This window comes from Tetrao urogallus (genome assembly GCF_951394365.1).
Source record: "Tetrao urogallus genome assembly, chromosome: 9".
Taxonomy (NCBI): domain Eukaryota; kingdom Metazoa; phylum Chordata; class Aves; order Galliformes; family Phasianidae; genus Tetrao; species Tetrao urogallus.
In genome coordinates, this window is record NC_136822.1 from 7475243 (window position 1) to 7496559 (window position 21317).

Here is a 21317-nt window from a genome sequence, read left to right on the forward strand (position 1 = left end):
CGGCGGGCGGGGCGCAGGCAGGAGGCGGCAGGTGCGGGCCGGGCGCTGCGTGCCTCCCCTGCTCCCGCTCGGCGCCCGCGCGGCTCAGCATGAAGGTCCGCTTCGCTCCCGTCAACGTCCCCCTGAAGAGGAGGATCCAGACCGTCGCGGTGCTGCAGTGGATCTTCTCCTTCCTCCTGCTGGGTAACAGCCCCGTCTTCTTTCCTGTCCTTCCCGAAACGAGAAGGGCCGAACCGGGGTTTTCTCGCCCGCGGCCACCTGTGTGCGGGCTGGGCACCTCTGCGATGGGCGCTTCTCTTCTCTGACGGCTCCGCTTGGCTTTTCCTCTGCCGGGTCTCTTCCTTTCTATGGATTCTTTTAAGAATAGGTTCTTAAAATGCTAGGGATGGCATCCTCATTGAGCTACCTGCCAGGTTTCTGACACTAACGCCAAGTTGGTAGGGAATGCCGCCCAAAGACTTTACTGATGCTGCTGTCAAATAGCTTAATGTGCTGTAATTCAATGAACTTCTCATTTAAGTAGGTGATTAATAAAGATTGACGGCTTGAATGAACTGCCAGCCAGTAACACAACCACTTCAGTAAAACTAATGAAGAATATATTTGCTTACTGACAATTTTACCTAGTGAACTTGTTCTTCCAATTGTTTTGTAGAGAGCTTTCCTAATAGGTAGGCTCTTATCACTGAAAATCTAATCGCAGCAAGCAAATCTGATGGGTAGTTATCTGCAGTTTGATAAAATGAGTCACTTCATCAGGTAAGTTGATCTGTAATCCTCTGTGACCAGATCCCCAGCTCGTGTAGATTAGCAGGGCTCTGTGTGAGTACTCATGGGGCAGACCTGACCCAAAGTATGGTGCGACCGATTGCGTGTAACCCTGGAATGCTTCGCCATCATCTGTGCTTCAGGATTTGGATGGAGAAAGGGAATTTGTGAGCTTCTTGTACATCTTTGAAATATACTGTCATTCAGAAGTAGGTGTGATGTGTTTCAGGCTGTTGTAGGGTTATTTGACTGTGCCCAAATCACTTATGTACATGAGGGAAGCATGGAGGATATGGAACATCTTTACAGACTTACCCTTAGCATTTGTCTAGTTTATTTTACCTCTAAATTATATGTGGTTGGATATATAATGTCCGTCTGTTTATGTCTGTGGCTACACTGCAAATAGTCTGTGCTTTTGAGTCTGTATTACTGAATTAAATTTTAGCATCTCTCATTATTCCAGTTTAAATAGAACAGTGGACACCAAGTAGTAGTGAGAGAAAACAATTTTTTGTCCCAGCATATGTGGTGGCAGTGCTGCTACTTCCTTGAGGAATACAGAAAATCCTGTCATTTCGTGCTTAGTTGGAGTGAATGAGCAGCAGAATTCCCCTCTTGCTAGGTTAAGTAGAATAAACAAGCAGCTGTCTTCTGCAGCTGGCACTACCTGGGAACAAGTGTGAAGGGAAGCTGGCAAGGAAGGGGTCTTATAGTTGCTTATGTTGAATATAATGAGTTAACTATTATATCATATCATAGAATGGCCTGGGTTGAGAAGGACCACCATGATCGTTTAGTTTCAACCTCCACTGTTATGTTCAGGGCTACCAACCGCCAGACCAGGCTGCTCAGAGACACATCTAGCCTGGCCTTGAAACAGTTTATTAATGCTCAAAAAGAGGCTGAAGTGATGCTGATAATAATCTGCCTGCATTTCACTTATTGTTCAAGCTTTCTGAAGTGACCCTGTCGTCTTATAGGTGCACCATTTCAGTCACGTGTCAGTCAGAATGGGAGGGTTAAAAAATTTCACTTGGATCCAGAAAAAGGTCATTTGGTTGAATCCTAAATAAGAACCAAAGCAGTAGATTTGTTCTTAACGTTCTGGATAGTGGTTATGTTTAGCTGTCCTTTATCCTTTTTACACTCACTGAGCTACCAGGTGTGGAAAGAGTTCTTAAATTCTTGAATTCAAAAGTGATGCTTTCGGGTCATGCAGAGAATACTCAGGCACGAGTGGAATACTGTGTGAATTGATCACAGGGAAGGTTGTGGGGCTGGTGCTTGAGTGGATATTATTGTGGGAGTTTTTTGGTTTGTTATTTGGTTTTTTTTTAGTGTGGCTCCAACTAGTTTATACCAGGCAAGGCTTTCCTGTAAGTTCCATCTTTCTCACATAAAAACCTTCAGGTAACATGAGATGGAAACTAATAGCTTCTATTATAGATATTATACGGTGAATAAATAGGGTGTTGGCTTTTTTTCCAACTGTTGTTCATTTAGGATGTGCTTATTCAGCCTAAGCTGAACAAAATGGCTCAGTAGAATGAAAAGACAAAGTTGGAGAACTTTAAAGATTGGTGCCTGGAAAGACTAAAGTTGAACCAGGTGAAGACATCATTTGAATCTGGGAAACAGGACATGAAAATGTGATTTGGTGCTGTAAGGGGAACTTGAGTCTGTTGTAACATTGAATCCGTGGTGTGGCTTGGATATAAGACTCTGGAAATACAGCACTGATTTCTGTCTTCCTCACTAGGACTCTTAAGAGTACCTACATGTTTTGTAAAAAGTGCTTTGTGATGGTCTTTGCTTCTGGCTCTCCAGGATTCCACTGTTGCATTGCTGCATGGTTTTCATATCATGGTTGAAAATGCCCCTTTGCTAAGACTAAAGGCTGTGGGCAGTTTGGGCTGAAGTACATGTGTGCAATAGTTACCTCACACTGTGAATCTTCAGTTTGCAATTGCTTATCACCGCTTGTAGAAAGAGCTAATCAGTCAACAAAGGACAGGTAAGTTCTGCTTCTTTGCTTTGCTTACCGGCCTGGGCTAGGTCTGTACTGCAAGTGTATTCTTCTGCTTTAGAGCATAGGCAGAATAAACATGCCTTTGCCTCGAAAAAGCTGTATAGATGTACACAGCAGTTCATTAAACAAAAGGAACCTCCTTAAAATGCAGAGTGTAAGTTCCTGTACTTTCCTGTTCTGTAATGTAAGCTGCCAAAATTTGCCCTCAAACAGAAAAAAAAACCCAAGTTTTTATTGTAACCCTGGTTATTCTGTTAGTTATCCATGACTCCAGAAGCAAAAATGAGCTCTGAAATACTATGAGCTGTATCTAGGAGCTAGTCTAACAGTTTCCTGCTCTGTGCTACTTTCTCATGCACTCTAAATGCAGCAGGCTGCAGTAGTTTAGGTCAAGTTCCATGAAAGAGAAAAGTGTTCTAAATGGGCTTGTTGCTTTTAAAAGAAAAGTGTCACCTTGGAGTCTAGGAAACCAAAGCATCAAAGTCTGCTGTTGTCATATCCAGAAAAGTTTCAGGCTGAAGCTTAATGTCAAATCATTTATCTACTTTTGGGAAGGAAAAAAAAAAAAAAAAAAAGATATGATTTTGGTGAATGTAGTTCTATGCCTGTAATTACTGTTCATTGGCCTAGCCGAGGGCTGGCAGTCTCAGGGCAGCTGTGACTCCAGGCTTATGCAGTGCATGGTTCTGCGTGCTGATGGCTGCTTCTGGGCTGCCTGTGCTGTTTTCCAGCCAAATCCCAAGCAGAACATCACCTGCAGAAATGAGATCTGCAAGCTTGCTAGTGCTGTTGGGCTGACAAGGGGCAAGAGCAGAGAGCTTGCATTGCTCCCATGTTGCATCCCATTCTCAAAATAAATTGTGACAGGTAATGAACACAAGGGGTGTTACTGGTGTGGGCTTCCACAGAGCTCCATGTTAGGGCCTATTCTATTTAATGTTTCCATCAACCGCTTGGATACAGGGCTTGAAGTTACAGTAAGTTTGCAGACGATGCTAACTGGAAGGAGCTGTTGACTCCCTTGAGGGTGGAGGGCCTTGCAGAAAGATCTTGACAAATCAGATTGCTGGGTAATTGCCAACCACATGAAATTTAGCAAGAGCAAGTGCTGGATTTTGCACCTGGGATTGTGCAGTCCTGGATGAGCAGTCCTGCAGAAAGGGATCTGGGGTTTCTGGTTGACAGCAAGTTGAATGTAGGCCAGCAGTGTACTGTGGCAGTCCAAAAAGCCATCTGTACCCTGGGGTGCATCAGGCCGGGCGAGGGAAGGGGTTGTCCCACTCTGCTCTGCACTGTGTGGCCGCACCATGGGCACTGGGGGCAGGTTTGGGCATTGCAGTATAAGGGCATAAAAGTATCAGAGAGCATCCAAAGAAGGGCTGCAAAGATGGAGAAGTGTCTGGAAGGCAAGAGGTGTGAGGAGCAGCTGAGGGCCCTGGGTTTGATCATCCCTGAGCAGAGGAGCAGAGGGCAGCCCTCATGGTGGCTGCCAGCGGAGGGACAGCACTGAGCTCTGCTGTGTGACAGCAACAGGCCTGAGGGAACGGCATGGAGCTGTGTTGGGAGGGGCAGCTGGGGTCAGGGAGAGGTTCTGCAGCACAGGGTGGTGGGCACAGAGCAGATCCCAGGGCAGTGGGCGCAGCCCCGAGCTGCCAGAGTTCAAGGAGCGTTGGGACACCGCTTTCAGGCATTGGGTTTGGGTGGTCTTGAGTGGAGCTGTGGAGTTGGACTTGAGGATCCTTGAGGATCCTTTCCCAGTCAGGGTATTCTATGATTCTGTGATCTTTGTTTTTAAGCTTGTCAGTCTTTTTCTTAAGAATCTTAACTGAATGCATTCTGCTACAGTTAGCTGTATGTCTGATCTTCTCCCACTAAGAACTAGTGTGGATTTTCTGTTCCTCACATAATAACTGAGTCCCTAAGTGAGTTACAGAGGTGAGCTGTGTGCCACAATACTGCTTATCTGTGAATGAGCTTCAGCTCATATCAGTAGGAGATGGTGGATCCAAGTGTTTGTTTCAAGGCAAAATAATTCAGTTTTGTTATATTTGGTTCATGTGCTACTTTGTGAGTGCAGTGTCATCTTCCTCTCTGATATGCATAAATCAAGTAGCAGTAAGCAGTGAAGCAGGGAGATAAAATGTGTTCAATCTTTGGACAAGGTACCAGGATTTAGTTTCGAGCCGAGGCACACATGCTACCTCTTTTATGGTTTACTTTCTAGGCCCAGCAGTGGTGGGACTTGGCTTGCCTTTACTGGGGAGCCGGGAAGAGAGTGTTACATGTGCACTCCCGTGTTTATTTGCAAAATAATAATACTAAATAATGCATAATAAAAACTAGAATATGCTTGAAGCCACAAAATAATATGCCAAAAGAATCTGTGTATACTGATGTGCACCTTGTCTTCTAGCAATTGAACTTCTGTGCATGTGTAGGGTGAAACGCCCTTAGCTGAATTTGGCCAGAGACGGTTTGAGTTCTGGTTCTGGCTTCCCCAAAATAATAAAAGTGATGAAACAGTTGCCACAGAGTGAGATATTGCTACTGGAATAACAAGTGACTTCAGCAGTGAGAAAGCAGGTGCGTGCTGTGATGTGCTCATACAGAAAACAAAATAACCTTTTCCCCAAACATTTCTTGATGTTCTGTTACCCTGTGTTACCCTATGTTGAACTGATTCATCAGCTGGCTGGCTAGCAAAACCACTATCTCATTCTTCTTCAAAGCTTTGCTTTTCTCTCTCTTTAACAGACAAGTTGTTCTGAAAGCTATGAGCCTTCCTGGCTAGCTGGCTGATAGCGTGCTTGTTTTCATGCCCCTCTCTGTACTCATCTATCCCGGATGTGTATTGCTGACCCTCGGGCAGGGACTGATGTATGATCACAGAATAACAGGGTATTTGCTGATGCCTGACTGACTAGTATTTCTAGGAATGCTAGCTCTGTTACCTACATCTTAGGGAGGGAATTTAGCCGTGTCTGTGCGTATATAAGAACAGAAAAATGGCTGTGCTGTGTCAGGCCAGTGGCCATCTAGTGTGGCAACCTGTATGTGAGCTTAACTAACACTGATTGCCTAAGGAGGAATAAAGGTGTAGGAAGTTTGTAGACTTACATGTTCTTTGGCATGCTGTCTCAGGATTTGGTAATTAGTAACTCAGGGATTTACTGTATCCAGACCGCTCTGTCTAGCAGCTAATAGTGCCTAATGCTCTGTATCTCTAGTTTATCAGTATTTGCCAATGGAAGATATGCTTGCTTGAAAATAGAACCAAATTGCAGAATAAACAAGCTTTTAAACCAACCTTCCAAACCTTGGCATCTGAGGATTTGTATTTGTTATCAGGGTAATGTTGAAATACAACTCCCTGGGTAGGAATGCTCAAATACACTGTGGCTGTGGCTCTGGACTGTGACCAATACACCAAGAAGGGTCAGTGATCTATTCAGCAGTGCTGATCTCCTCATCATCTCTGTCCTGAAGATGGCTACAAAACCTAAGTGGATTTCAACTTCATTCCAGTGCAGTTAGTTTAAATTAGCTGCCACCTTCTTTTTGTTGAAGATATAAGTTTTGTTTGGGAGTCCGTATCTGCCACACGTAGAAAGTGGCAGCAAGTTCCCGTGCTTTCTATCCCTTTCTTTACTAGTTAAAGGTAACTTAGAAAGTGCTTCCAGAAGCTAAGTTGTTTTTTTTTCTTTTCCCTAACAAAAGCATCCAGTAAGCAGGGAGAAATGGTTTGCAATGACAATATCAACTTATGAGTGTTATCTTGAGTGATAATAGAGAAGAAAAAAGTGTTCGTTAGAGACTAAAAGATTGCTGTACCGTTCTCCTTCTGCATTCCCCCCAGTGTTCTGTTCCTCACACATAGCTCAGAAGTGTTGCTGCTCTGAAAACTAAGGGTAAGGAAATGCCTGTTCTGTGGTAGGTATGTCAATGCAGTTGTTAAAGAAGATGCTATCTTTATTTTTCCTCTGGCCACAGAAGTAAGAAATGAAATTTTTAGCTTGCTTTCTGTGCAGACTTGTGTTATCTATTGGTAGGCATGCATACTCCAAACCCAACAGATTATAAGTATTAAAAATCACATCTCTACTAGCGTATTTATTCACCATAATCCCAGTGGCATAGAGATGTCCCTGTTACTGCATCCACTGAGGGGTGAGGTTCAAATTGCCCAATTCTGACAGCCTCCTTAGCTTTGCTGCTAAGTGCTGCAGTTACAGCAGGACCCGTGGCAGAATTTGGGCTGTCTGAGCCTTCCTGCAGCCCAGAGAGCTTGATGTGAGTGGCCCTGTTTGGAAGGCAAGCTGATGGTACTGATTAGTGCAGTGCTCTGGAGAGCCTACACTGGCTGGACATGAGCTGTTGTTGCTCTGGGAGCGATGGGAGGCTTTTCTTCCTGTTGCTGATCTTAGATTTGGGGGCCCTCACAGCAGATACTACTCAAATGTTTTCAGCTCTTTAGTGATTGCAGATGGATTTGGAGCTTCCAGGTGGGATCACCTGTGTTTACCAACCCAGTATGTTGGTTTCCTACTTCCTATCTCTATGCTATTTAACCGTTTTATGGATTTGGTGCTTGCTGCTGCAATCTCAGGGTGTATTTAACGAGTGAAACATCAGGTGTTCAAGCGTCATTGGGCAAGATGGCTGCTGGTACTACCAACTAACACTGTGTATAGATTTTTTTCATCGTGCACAGGGTGGTATATTCCCCATGTTATAATTTGAAAAACGGAGGAAAAGAAACTTGAAGTCACTAGCCCAGGTTTGGCTGGCGAACCAGATGTTGGGAATCTCGTAGTATTGATTTGTCTTCTAATCCATGTTGTTCTCCTTTTTCCACCCACAGCTTCAAAACACCACTGAAATATTTTCAAAGCTTTAGTTCAAATTCATTCAAAAATTACTTACAGTGTATGCTGAAAGTACATTGGAGGGGGCAACAATACAGCAAGTGACAAATTCCATGTCATTTACCTTTTCCCTGGAATTTGTGAATTTAAATGTGCTGACTTTTCCGAAGGTGAAAATACAGGTTTTGTGTTTACAGGCTCATTGGTTTTGAGTCATCAGTGTTTAACTCATCTTGCCATGAGTTAATGCACTGAAATAATAAGGAGGCATGGTAGAAAGAATTTGCTTTGCATATTTCCTTGTGAATGCTATAATAAATGGCTTCGTGCTATGAGATGCTGAGCTTTAGGAAGTGTAGGCAGGGTACTCAACTCCCTGTACTTTCTGCAGTAACCTTGGCTCCAGTTCTGTTCTGGCTAAAGCAAAGTAGTGAGCTTGCTAGTCTCCACTGTATGTCTGCATGGTATTAAATAGTGCTATCTAGTACTTCACACTGCTGATTTAATTAGCTTTCACAGCAAGGATGCTTTGCTTTGATCCAAGGCCCCTTTCAACTGTTTGGCTAGGTAACTGGTACTTAAAAGCCACGTGATTCTGCACTGAGCCAAAAGTGCTTCTGAAAGGAAGGCTACAGAATGTAAATACCAACTTCCTCATGAGAACTTGAAATTCATTAATTGATGGCAACTAAAAAACTTACTCAAATATAGCCTGTGACCCTTTGTATCCTGTCCAGGTTATCATTTATGGAAATTCCTATTATTTCACAATTTCTTCTTCAAAGAATAGATAGGGGCTTTTCCTCCAAATCCTTCTATTCCTTATTTTGAAGTGTTGCCAGTGTGGGATTCGCAGTGAGTTCTCTCTCAGGAGAAGTGCAACTGATTGTCCTCCTTCACCCACATTCCTTGGCCCATGGTAAAAATATTCCCTAGAACGTGCTGCTGTTTTCTGGAGGTTTTCCACGCTGACTTTGGAGGTCTGTGTGTCTCAGCTGTGGTATTTTTCTAGTTCTACTGAGGTTCCCTCTGTGTGAGGTTTAAGCAGAAGCAGTAACCTTCTGTCCTGGTTCTACTGAAACAACTGTGGAGCATCCTCCACAAGGGATGTTTGATCCTGCTTCAGTTTTGGCTGGGAGTTGTTTTCTGTCCTTTCCTGTAAACAAATGCAGTTCCTTATTTTTCTGCTCATTCCCTGCCAGGAATATTCATCTCTTTCCTGCACAGTCTAACCAGCAGCTTTGCCTGTTTTTGCATTCTGCAGTAGTACTCAGTTACCCCCTAACAACATATCCATTTCTACACTGAAGGCACAGAGAGGTGTGAAAGGGGGGCAATAAGGAGTGAGTTGGGAGAAATTCAAGAAAAAATAAGTATTCAGGTTGGAGGAAATGCAGGACTGCCTACATGCCAAATTAGGCTCTGATTTCAACACCTCGAAACCTGCGCTTCCCTGATGTAGGGAATCTGCTGTTAGCTTTCAGCTCCCAGGTAAATTCTGCTAGGGAAAATCTTTAATGAAGCTCATCTTAACTGAGACAAGTGGGTTTTTTACAGTTGATTCGTTTGCTTATTTTACAGTTATAAGTGCTGCCAGTGTTTTCACTGTGTTATTCAAATTATTGGCTGCTGCCCTTCTGCGATGTTTTTATTCTGCTCTCTTTACCTAGCCCAGGGTGTTTCACTGGTGCAGCTTCTTTTGGGAAGCAACAGGGTATTGCCTTCATGAAAGACTGTCAGCTGTGAGATATACAACATGCTTCTTAAAAGGCTGCTTTCTAAGGCGCCACAGAATAATGCCTGTTTGATGCAGCTCTGCCTATTAAGTCTTCCAGCAAGAACAAGGTCCTGATTTTCTTGCTGTCATATGAACAGACAGCACCAAAGCCTGGGCCACTTGGAATTTAGCATCTGCTGAATTACTCTTATCCATGCAACTGATGCATTTTGCTTGCAAGAAGCCAGAGTAAGCAGCTGATGTAAGGTGTACTGCAGGCAGACAGCAGCACATACTGCTGCCCTGGCTTTTGCTGGCTGCCCACATCTGTTTGCTTTGCTGCAAGAGCACAGAATTCTGCATGTCCTACAAAGGTAATATTTCCATAGGGAGTTTTCCTGAATTTCAGGTTTGAGCCCCACAATAACATCATCTGTTTAATCTTTTTTTTCCCTTTTTTAAGTTTTTTGAATTGTGTATAAGGTATTTTGTGTGTATTTATGTTGTAGAATGCCACAGTTCTTATTTACCTGGGTCTGAAAGTAGCAGGGTGTAAAACTGCTACTGGGCCCCCATAGAAATGCTGAGTTTCTCTTTGCAGTGACATGTTCAGAGGCTGAAATGGAACCTTTGCTGTTTTGGTTTTGTCTAGTGCTTGTCCTTGGTCAGCAGCAGGGCACCTTTCATAGGGAGAAGTACCATCCACACTATATGGGTAGAGAAATAAAGAAGCAGAAAGAGAAAAGAATAGCCCAACACCATTGCCATTACTATGAGGTCTTGCTGCAGCCCTTTTCCATTTTGCACCTCTTCTGCCAACTTCTGATTCACTGGAATATTGCATCTTTTTTTATTTTATTCACGCAATATGAACAAGCTAACTTCAGTGTGTGTATATTCTGAGTAGCACCCACAATAACAATGGGAATTCAAGGTCTACAAACAGAAAAAAACCAACCAACCAGTCCTACAGTGATTAGTAATAGTGACGTGATTTTTGTTTTATTTTCCTCCATCTCCTGCAGGGCAGTTTTGCTGTGGATTATTCGTGCTCTTGATTCTGGGCAACTTCTGGTTCCTTGGTGTTCTGTACCTGCTGTGGCTGTACCTCGACTGGGGGACGCCATGCGCTGGGGGCAGGAGGTCTCAGTGGGTCAGGAACTGGACTGTTTGGAATTACTTCAGGGAATACTTCCCCATTCAGGTGGGTAGAAGGTTTCTCACCGAATTGTAAATGTTTTAAAAGAGACAGCCTGAATGGCTGTTGGCATGGACTACTGTCAGTATGTCAATGTGCAGTCTCCATGCTTTTGTTGTTTTTCAGAATAGCTGTGATACAAGGATTAAAGTGTCCTCCACTGTCTCTCTTTTTCAGCTAATAAAAACTTCAGATTTGGATCCAAAGCACAACTACTTACTTGGCTTTCACCCTCATGGGGTGCTGGTAGCTGGAGCCTTTGGAAACTTTTGCACTGGTCCAAGTTTCAAAAATTTATTTCCCGGACTTACTCCATATCTTCATATTATGCCCATCTGGTTTGGCTGTCCCTTCTTCAGAGAATATGTAATGAGTGCTGGTAGGTAAAAGCAGACTGTCTTAGCTCTCGCTGCATTTTTGCACCTTCTGTTTCAAATGTACAATATGGTCCTGTACCTGTAAGCTGTAAGTAATTTCACTTCAGAATAATCAGAGCTGGTGCTTATCTGGAGCTGTTGTAAGATGAACTGAATTCTGGTTGCAAAATAATTTTGAAATTTTTGGGAAGTTTGTTAATTTTGCTAAACTGTCTGATTATGTCATTATTTAAAATCGATCCTAGTGGAAGTCTGAGCAGATGCAATGCAGCTGATACATTGCAAAAAAAATAAGAGCTTTACAGCAGGAACAGGTTCAAAGCAATTGCTCTTCTAAGAGAACTGTTGGGTGTTAATGCTAGTTATTAAATCTGAAATCTTAAGGTCAAACACTATATCTCTACCTTTTAAAACATTATCATAGCTAGAACAAATAAACAGTTATAGGTCAAGTAATTGCTGATCATGAGAGTGTCACTGCAAAACTGATTTTTGTTTTCTAGATGTGGCAAGAAGGTAGGAAGGGGAGCTGCAGCTAATGCAGCCAGGGACTGAATGGGCATGTCATCTGTCTGTCGCCTGCCTGCCAGGCAAGGGGAAAGGAGCCTCCAGCAGCCCACGCTCTCTCTGTAGCCTTTGGTCAGAGGTGTTTTGAGAGCTTCGCTTTCCCTTCCCCACCCTGCTGTTCCAAACCTCAGAACCTGCCCTAGCTCAGCCCTCCCACCCTTGCTGAACTCTGGCACTTGTTTGGTGGCTTTTGAGCAATCACTGTTCCTTCACCTTATCCTAAATGTGTTGTGAGAATGAACGATTTAGTAAGTGGTTCTCAAAGTGGGGAATTGAATTAAAGAGGCTTTTTGAACTTCTGGTTTAGACTTTAGCCTGAGACTGTGCTTCTTGCACAGAAACAACCTTGACACCAAGGAAACTGCTGGTTGGGAAGCTGGGAGTTTGTATGACTAAAAGGTTCCTACAGAGCTTCTAATAGATTCACTGGGGGGTTTCATGACTGTAGGACTCTGTTTTTTTCTTTTGCCACTCATATCACTGAGCCATTTTTGTTTAATGAAAAAAAAATTGCTGGTCTCTCCTCTAACTGAGAGACAGCGGTGCTAAGCAGCGTTTATTTACAAGAGGAGGACAGCGTATGAAGGTATAATGTAATTCAGTCATTGTGCAATGGTGCTTGAAAAACATTGAGGATAATCTCTCACCTGTAAAGCTTAAAGTCCTACTCAGTACAAACAGATTTAGTCAAAAGTCAATTACCTACTTCTGACTAAGGTCCCACACTTCAAATTTGTGTGATTTTAACAGAGATATAAACTGTAAAGACAGACAGGTTTTTTTTCACTGTTCTGTATCGCATTTGTCATAAGGGAGACATACTGGTCATTAGTAGTGCAATAATAAAAGACAAAAATAGCATGCAATAGAGATTGGTAAATAGAATAATGTGTAATGAAATCAGGACTACAGTTCTGTCACTGAGTAGTGTTTCCCCCCAGTGGTTTAATAGAGGAGCTATTTCGCTTAAATTCATTGAACTGCAGCATTTGAGAAAGTACAGTGCAGTGGGCAAGAGGAGGTTTGGGAGATAGAACTAGCTCTTAGACCTGACTGTAACATAGGTGCTGATTTCAGACAAGCTATTCATTTGCTCCATATGGGAAACATGTCTAGGATGTTCAGACTGATTCTGGAATTGCAAATCTACATCTACTTCAGCTTACCACTGGATGCCTCGCCATGCAAAAAAATACATAGATATGTTTTAGAGGATTTTTTTCAGGCTTGCAAACTCGTCAGACCGATAGTGATGAAAGATGACAAATTTAAACATTGCCTAGCCTGAAAGTCAGTTTACGTGTTGTTGCCATCTTGACCTACAGAAATAAATATTTACCTGCTGGATGAGAAATATCTTGAGTAGCATGTTTTTACATTATGGTCAGCATCTTAGCTTTTTCTTCACTGGTCTGTAGCTGATAAACCAAAGGGGACCCTTCAGTGTAATACAGGTTATATCAGTCAAATTATGAAACACTTACAAAATCTTCATGTTACTAAAAGCCATACTTGTAACATACTATTTTCTTTCCCAGCCTTTTTCTCTCTGAGCTGAACTGCTGTGTGGTGGGAGCAGTGCCCTGCCTTCACTTCAAAAGGGAGAGGAGTTTGTCCCAGGGAAAGACATTGCTTCCTCTTTGAGAAAATGCATGTTGATTGGTGAAAGAGCATCTCCCTAATGACTTGCAGGGCTCAGGCCAGCTGCCTTTTTCAGAGTAGCAGTGACTGTAAAGTTGTATGTGGCAAATAGCTTTTTTTACAGAGTGCTCTTAATTTGCTCCAGTAGCAAGCTGTTTCTCTTGGTAGCCAACTCTGAAAGTTAGATCACAATTGTTGTTTTTTGTTGTGAGATTTCATAATTCATGTTGTTATGTCTCAGTGGGAGATGGAAAGAAGAAGCCTTCACTCAGCATTCAAAAGAGCAGGCTTTGATGGAAGCCCTGTAAAAACAGCACAGAAAACAACCAGACCAAAACAAACAACACAACAAACCCAAAACAGCACCTCAAAAACAAATCAAACAAAAACCAACCAACCAAAAAACACAAAGTGGAAAGAAAAAAAAAAAAAAGCATAGATTTTATCTAGTACTTTTTCTTCTAGAAGCTGAGTATAGTAATTCAACACAGTATGACTAAACATGGCTTCTGGGTGAGTGGTACCACTATGAGCCTTTTCAGTAAGAATTTATGGTACAAAGGAACTCTGGAGGGGTTGGATATTTCTGTTAGGAAGGGGATATCTCAGTGTACCAAGTTCAGAGCAAGGTCTGAGTCAATGCTACGGGCTCATGTGTCAGTGCACCTCTGAGTAGAAGTATCAGTATGGCAGCAGCACCAGGAAAGTACTGCTACTCTAGCAAGAAGGGATTAGCCTCAATAAATTTGAGTGGCAGGTCCTGGTTACTAGGGAATAAGCTGATGTAGTCATCATAAGCTGAAACAGCTGAGCCTTTCCTGCTTCTTCTAACGCTGCTGTGCCACTGCCTTCAGTGAAGCTGCTGCTAAGAGCTCTGAAGAGAAGGGAATCAGCTTGGCACCACAGATCTGTGCTTAAGTTAACAAGTTCACCAATCATTCTGTTAAGCACTCTGTGCTTTGTGGCTTTATCTGCTGCAATTCAGCTGACGTGGAATGTGAGTTGTGTTGAGCAGGCAGAAGGGCATACTCTTCCCTGAAGATCTCAGATTTCTGTGGCAGGCAAATCATCTAAGTCCTAAGTGTGAAATTAAAGGACTTAGGTCTAGGACCAAATCTTTTGTAGTGTGAGGAGGTTGAACCCAAACCTTTAAAGTCTTGTCACATGCTGTAAATGCTGAGAAACATCATTTAGACACTATTTAAAAATTTCATGAATTCCACGGAACTTGCACATGAAGCTATAGTGAATCACTCTCAAAATGTTTGCTCCTGAAGGAATGGTTTCCGCCTCCAAGGAGAGCGTCTCATACGTGCTGAATAACGCGGGAGGAGGCCATGCATCCGTCATTGTGATTGGAGGAGCAGAGGAGTCTCTGAATGCACATCCTGGGAGTTTGACATTGAACATTCTCAAGAGGAAGGGCTTCATTAAAATGGCCTTGAAACATGGGTACGTATCCACCAAGTGCACTTTGAATGCAGAGTCTTAAATACATACTATGTACAGTAAGCCCACAATTAGAATTTGAAAGAACTGTTTATGTACATGCAGATATCTGACATAAGAGCCAGTCTGTGCACCTCCATCCAATCTGTGAGTGTTGAAAAATCCCTTTTGCCTTTCATAATTGGTGAGCAGTAGGTGGACTTATTAGCATATCTTGGTGATCTGTTTCAGTTGCTTTATATTGCAGTAGCAAAAAGTAAGAATTGTGAAACAGTGTTAGTAAACCTCAGATTTTATTGCTGACTGCAGCCATTCTGTTTTCTCTTCTGTATATCGAAGTTATATTACAACAGAGTTTTCTTATCGTTTGAAGCCAATAAGTAAATAAGAGCGCTAGGCCCTGTTTCATTAAATCACTGTAAAGCATAGTCCAGGAAGATTTCTTTTCACCTCCATTCTGAATAATTTCTTTGAAGGATTGTTGTTTACAAAAGTAAGTTTCCGGGAATATTTGAAGTGAATCTCAAGAGAAGCTAGCTTATTTTTTACTATCAAACATCCATGAATGTGTGACTGAACAGAGCTGGTATTAATACCTTTAGCATGTTGTACACAGCACAGGTTGTATTAATGCTGGACAGGTGCAGAATCTTGTGTACTAGGAAAAGTGGAGCCGTTTGTTCTGCTAAGCTGTCAGACACTCAGAGTTATATATGACATGCAAAGCAATGACAAACCAATATTAATCCTCGACAGATCTGTAGCACTCTTCTTAAGCCATTAACTGGAAGAAAGGTGGGCTCTGAGAGAGCGCTCTGTTTTCACATAGGATGCTGAGGTCAATTTTTTTTTTTTTCCTAGAAATATTCTGACACAGAATAGTTACAGGAGTTTCTTATGTGTAAATGTCACTAGAATTCTCATAAAGGATCTGTTCTCTGGTAAGGTAATTTAATGTAATTTGTACCCAGATACAATGCTTCTGTGTGTAAATTGGGATTAGGAGCGAGGACTTGTTTAGGCACTAAACCCTGCTCAATGACTGATAATTCCAATGGGGTCCAGAACACCATCAGTAGTTTTTACTTTTTACCACAAATTTTAGAAGAATATTTAAGTGCTTTTTTGAGCATGTCCAGATACATCTGATCTGTCAGTTCACAGAGGCTGGTATTTATCTCTCATCTAAGCTGATTTGGATTGAGAAACTAGATACTCCTGTGCCTTTCATGCTTGTGATTTCAAGAGCATCCTCACATGTGATGACAAGGTCAGGGCACTTACAAAACACAGCAAGGGCCACTTTTTGCCTTATGAAGTTTGGTGTTTCACATAATTGTTATCCTCTTTAAGGAAGAGGATTAGTGTCTGGAGCGCTCTGAGAGGGCAATAATGCTCTGTCTCTGCCTGAATGGCTTTCCCGCACCTCACACATGATCATCCTAACTGCTGAGCTACAAGTTAGTCAAGGTCTGAGCATGTTCAAGGGAAGCAGCTGCTAGGAGAAGTGTGGGAATCCTGATACAGCTTCTGTGCGGTTGGACTCTGTGATGACAGGACGTTGAGCTTTTGAAGTCCTGAGATCTTGTGCCAAAGGCTCTGCATCCAGTAGTTACTTATCCTTTTGTAACATATCTATATAGATATCATCCATAACATATCCATGTTACATATCCCTTGTAACATTTGTTTCTAACAGTTACTAAAATCTGAAATGAGCTTCCAACTCAAGTGGAAGTGAAAAGGCAAGGGAAGGGTGCAGCATCATACAGGATGAGGAAGGGTGATGCAGGGCCCAGGAGTTTTGTGCTCCCTGGCCTGGCTCTTGTGCTGCTGGTATAGAGAAGCACTGGTTCCTCAGCTGGGAACTTGTCAAACGTGCTCTGGGTATGTAAGATGAAGTTGTCTATGCTGCTGGAAATGACATTGTGGTCCGAAGTAATACAGGTATCTGATATGAAGTGAAGAAATCCTAAAAATGTGAAACAAATGATGAATCAGTCAACTCAACTTATCCTTAGTTTCACAATCAGAAATTACTTATTTCTCTGTCACAGCCTCCTACATAGTGTCTTGCAACAGCCTTCACCATGCAGATTAGAACAAATCTCAGTCTTAGGTTGCTATTGCTCCACAAGATTTTCCTGTTTGTCTCAGTGTTGTAGTAAAAAAATGGAATATTTACATGGAAAGCCTGGTACATACTGTGCTAATACTTGCTTTACAAGCAGCTGGGTGATGCACTGCATTGGAGAAACTAACCTTTGAGCAGGCACCAGTTGGAATAGGGAGTGAGAGTTGCAGTATTTGGGAACTCTCAGGCTTGAGAAGCTCCCAAAGCAGTGTTTTGTCCATACAGGAAGTTTTGGTTGTCCACAGTTCTTTACAGCCAGCTCTGCCCTCAGCACCACTGAGGACTTCAGGAGTTCAGAGCTCTGTGGGAAATCACTGTGGCAATATTATAGCAATGCTGCTATTTTACTGTGTTTTCAACAGACAGTGCAAGCTGAGTGGAATGGGTGAAATTAAGACTTAGGTAAAGCAAATAAAACATCCTTCAGAGATTACATAGGATCGCCCTGGTCATTTTTTAAAAGCTTAAGCTGTGTAGAATGCGATTTCATCAAACTAAGCTCTAATCTTGCTTATGCTGCTGTTGAGACTGAAAGTATGGAGGTACCTTTGCCTCTTGAAGGCAAGTGCCCAGGGCAGTTAATCCAGGAACTGCTCAGTGCCTTTCCTTCCAACGCAGTTCATGAACTGAATGAAAATTCATTCAGCTGTAAAGGAGCCAGAGTGAGTTAGTAGAATTTCTGTGGGTATGATCTGACCCCTGATAAAATCATAGCTGAAGAATGGTGTTCCAAGAAGTCTGGGAGTTGGACAGTGAGGGAGTTTGGCATCAGACTTTTGTTTGTACGGATGTCTGTTTTTTGTCATGTTTTCTACGCTGAACTCAAGTGCATGCATTATTCCAGCCAGCAGCCAGAGAGGGGCTCAGATCTGCTTCTGGCATCGCCCAGCTGGGAGCACCATGAGGTTAGCAGTGGGGCTTCTTCGCCTGCCAAAGATGAAAACACACTGGAACAAGAGTGGACTTTCTGGAGTAGCAGTGGATAAGATCATAATTACAGTACATACAATTATCCATTTTTATTACTGTGATTAATCAAAGGTTATAATGGGTAGCAAACAGCTAAATACTGCCCAAATGCTCAATGCTACTTGTATGTGAATGACTTCTTTTTTGGAAAAAAAAACCTGTACGCAGCCAAAAAGCAGCTGTGTATCAGAAGAGCTGAATGCTGCTACTGATGAGTTCTGGAGCTGCAGAAGTTCTGTGCTGATTATTGGGAAAGTTTCCATGCTGCTGGTGTGAACCACAGCGTGAGTGCAGGCTGGTGTGGGGTTCTCACTGTTCTTTGCTTTACAGAGCTCATTTGGTCCCAGTGTTTTCCTTTGGTGAAAACGAGCTCTACAAGCAAGTTGCAAACCCCAGAGGCTCACTGCTCAGAACTGTACAGGAGAGGTTGCAAAAGATAATGGGCTTTGCTCTGCCGCTGTTTCATGCCCGAGGAATATTTCAGTACAGTTTTGGCTTAATACCTTTCAGGCAACCGATTCATACTGTTGGTGAGTTCCTTCTGCCTTTCCTAATGCGTTTGCAATTGTTTAAAAATGCAAAAGTGTTCTGTTGATATCTGTGTGAATGGATAAATCTAACTGAAGCATCTGGTTACTGTGCACCTAAGACAAGCGTGTGAGATTTAAAATATACCTCTCCATATATTTTTCAAAGGGGGAAATCCTTTCTCCCCCTTTCTGTCCCAGGCCAAAAGTCATTCTTTATTCATTCACAGTTGTTCCCAGGCTTGTTGTCTCAGCAGTCCTCAAGGAAACAGAAGGGGTCGTCCAGCCCATACCAGAACTGCTGTGCGTTCTGGACGCTGATGTTACTTTGTAAGAGGCTCAGCACCTTCATTTTTTACCTGCAGAGAAGCAGTGCAGGCACTGCAGCGTGGCAGTGCTGTTGGAAGGAGCTGGGTGGTTCCAATGTGGTGCTTGCTGGGGAGAGAAGGGAGAGCACGCCTTCAGCAGGCTGCTGCTTGGTTGGCCCTGCAGCTCACCGGGGTGTTTCCTTCCTCCCCCACTCCCTGGTTTAGTTGTTTTCTTCCTCCCATGGGAAGATCCATTCACATTTAATTAAGAACATGCATGCCATGTTGACAGGCAGTTGGGAAGAGAACTTTTTTCCCCAAAGCTTCCATCCTTATCATCTTCTCTCACTGGAGTGTAGGACTGAATGTCTTTTTTAAATGGTAGAAAAAAAGAAAGATTATGCTAGGGGTTGTGCAAAGCAAGAGCTGGTTTCTTACATACTATGGATAAATCTTTTTCAGCTCGATTCTGAACTAATCAATTGTGTTTCTACAGAAAACTGAACAGAGCTTGTTTGGCATTTCCATAAGGGACGTCTAAGAAGGCCTTCCCTTAGTGGAAGGAGGATTTGATTTTAGTATGAATCAGATCCATACATTTAAGAAGTAGCTCTTTTTATGTTTAATCAGTGCATCTAATAAAATAATTTGGAAAACATTTAATTTTTTAAAGCCCACAATGTGGATAAGCAGGCTGAAAATGTCACTTGATTTAAAGCCATGAAGTTTTCAAAGCACTGGAATGAAAATTATGCATTTTCTGCAGTTCTTCATTGGGCTATATTTCTACCTGTTCTGAATTTTATGTTTTTTTTAGTTAAAAGCAAATCTTCATTACTTTAATAGCTCCTGCCAGGGCAGAGGTGGCCTGTGGCTGAAGCACCATAATGCTACAAATCAGCAAGACCAGAGTCTTGCAGCAGATCCTGTGTCATCTCCTGAAGGCCTTTGCTTTTGCTGTTTCTGTTTTAAAGCTGCATTCTGGGCAGCTCACGCTATTGCTCCATGCAGGCTTGGAAGTGTCAGCTCACCTCCTGACAGCTGCAGGGCTGCACTGAGCTTCACCCCACTGGTAGCCATGTAGAGAACACCGGCAGGTAGCAGTGAGCCTCTTCCTCCTGGAGCTGGCTCAGACACTGTGCTTCCTGTCCTGTGTTTGATGGATAGTGATTTCCCTTGCTCAAGGTATTGCTGAGCCCAGGGCTGGCTTCTCACCCCTGGCCATCTTAAATCTGAGCAATTGGCAGCCAAAGCTGCAGGAGGAGCACACAGAGTCAGATCCTCTGAGGCTCTGGCTGCACTTTCCTTTAGTCAACACAATCCAATTTGAATCAGCAATATGTGTTGAAAGGGATTTTCAGGTGCATTTCTGAAAACTGCTGGGGGTGCTCTTATCTCTCTGTTTTTCTAGCAGAGAGTTGATTAGATCCTCCGTAATCTTTATCAGGTCTATTATGCTCTATTCCTCTATTCATTTCCAATGAAAGAAGAGCAGCCTTCAAAAACTGTAGTGATTGAACAACACAACACTGAGATCATGGGAAGCTTCTGTTAGCTAACTGCGTTTAAACTGCAGTATTTTGTGGAGGAGACAGCCCTCTGGGATTACTTCATGCTCCTTCCAGATCTTGCCCCAGCCGAAAAAACACAGTAGCAGGTTTCATGCAGTGCCTCACGTGTGGAGGGTGTTCAGTCCAGAATGATACCTGTGGGCAGTGTATAGCTCACAGCCACCTTACAGGCTCTGGGGTTTGTAAGTGCTGCCACTCTCTGGGCTGAGGTAACCAACGAGATTTCTGGCACGGGTGCAGCGATACCCATTTCGTGTAGATTGGAGGATATCTGTCTTTCCTTCAGCCTTGTCTTTCCTTCACTCCTGTTTCCCTTCAGCGTTGTGTGTTTGTGCGATGGAACTCATTGGTGAGGCGCGCCCCTCACGTTGGGTACCTGTAGTATTCAGAACAGAAGACAGTGGGAAGATAGACATTTTTCAGTGCTGTTTTAAGCTGTCTCTGTGGAGCACTGCCCCAGTGGCAAGGCGGTGTGCAGCCCCCGGGGATGTATGTTAGGCATCAGCTGCTCTGAGTTAGAGCTGAGCTCCTCATTTGCTCCTCTCATGCCAAACTGAAACGATGCAGAGTTTTAATTCTTTTTATCTGACTTTGAGCAACACTGGGGAGAAAAAGAGCCAGGGATTAGGTTTGTGAGAGGCAGGATGAGGCCCAAGAGCAAGACAACTGTGTTGTGGCTCTGCTGTGAGCTGGGGCAGAGTCATTATTACAGGAGGGAGAGTGGTTTCTCTTGAAAAGAGATGTCAATGAAGCTAATCCTGCTCTTGTGTTTGTTTTACAGTGGGAAGCCCCATCGTTGTAAAAAGGAACCCGAATCCCACCAATGAAGAGGTTGAACAGCTACATGCACTGTATCTGCAGGAACTCAGAAAATTATTTGAAGAACACAAAAGAAAATATGGAATCCCTGAGCACAAAACTCTTATCTTTGAGTAGTAAATTACAATTTATAATTCCAAATCTCATGGAAAAAAAAAAAAATATATATATATATATGCTGAAAGAGGTTTTTCTTGCAATCTGTATTTTGCAATCTGTAATTAGCCTTGTGTAAGGAACAATTTTAAGAAGGGATTAAATAGTTTATTGATCTTTATCTTATGGAAAAAAACACAACCAACCATCCTTAGGGTGTGAGCCTTGAAGCAAGTGCTGTTTCAAGTTGCCATTTGGGGTTCATCGGTACTAAAAATG

At 42.8% G+C, this 21317-nt stretch overlaps 1 protein-coding gene across 1 annotated transcript; it reads left to right on the top strand.

Moving 5' to 3' along the window:
* Window positions 1-89: 89 nt before the first annotated feature.
* On the top strand, window positions 90-21059 carry MOGAT1 (monoacylglycerol O-acyltransferase 1; the record flags this gene model as incomplete). Its single annotated transcript, XM_079539623.1, has 6 exons — window positions 90-183; window positions 10408-10586; window positions 10758-10959; window positions 14443-14617; window positions 18048-18247; window positions 20905-21059. The coding sequence occupies 6 exons, from the start codon at window positions 90-92 to the stop codon at window positions 21057-21059; spliced, it is 1005 nt and encodes a 334-aa protein (XP_079395749.1).
* Window positions 21060-21317: the final 258 nt, after the last annotated feature.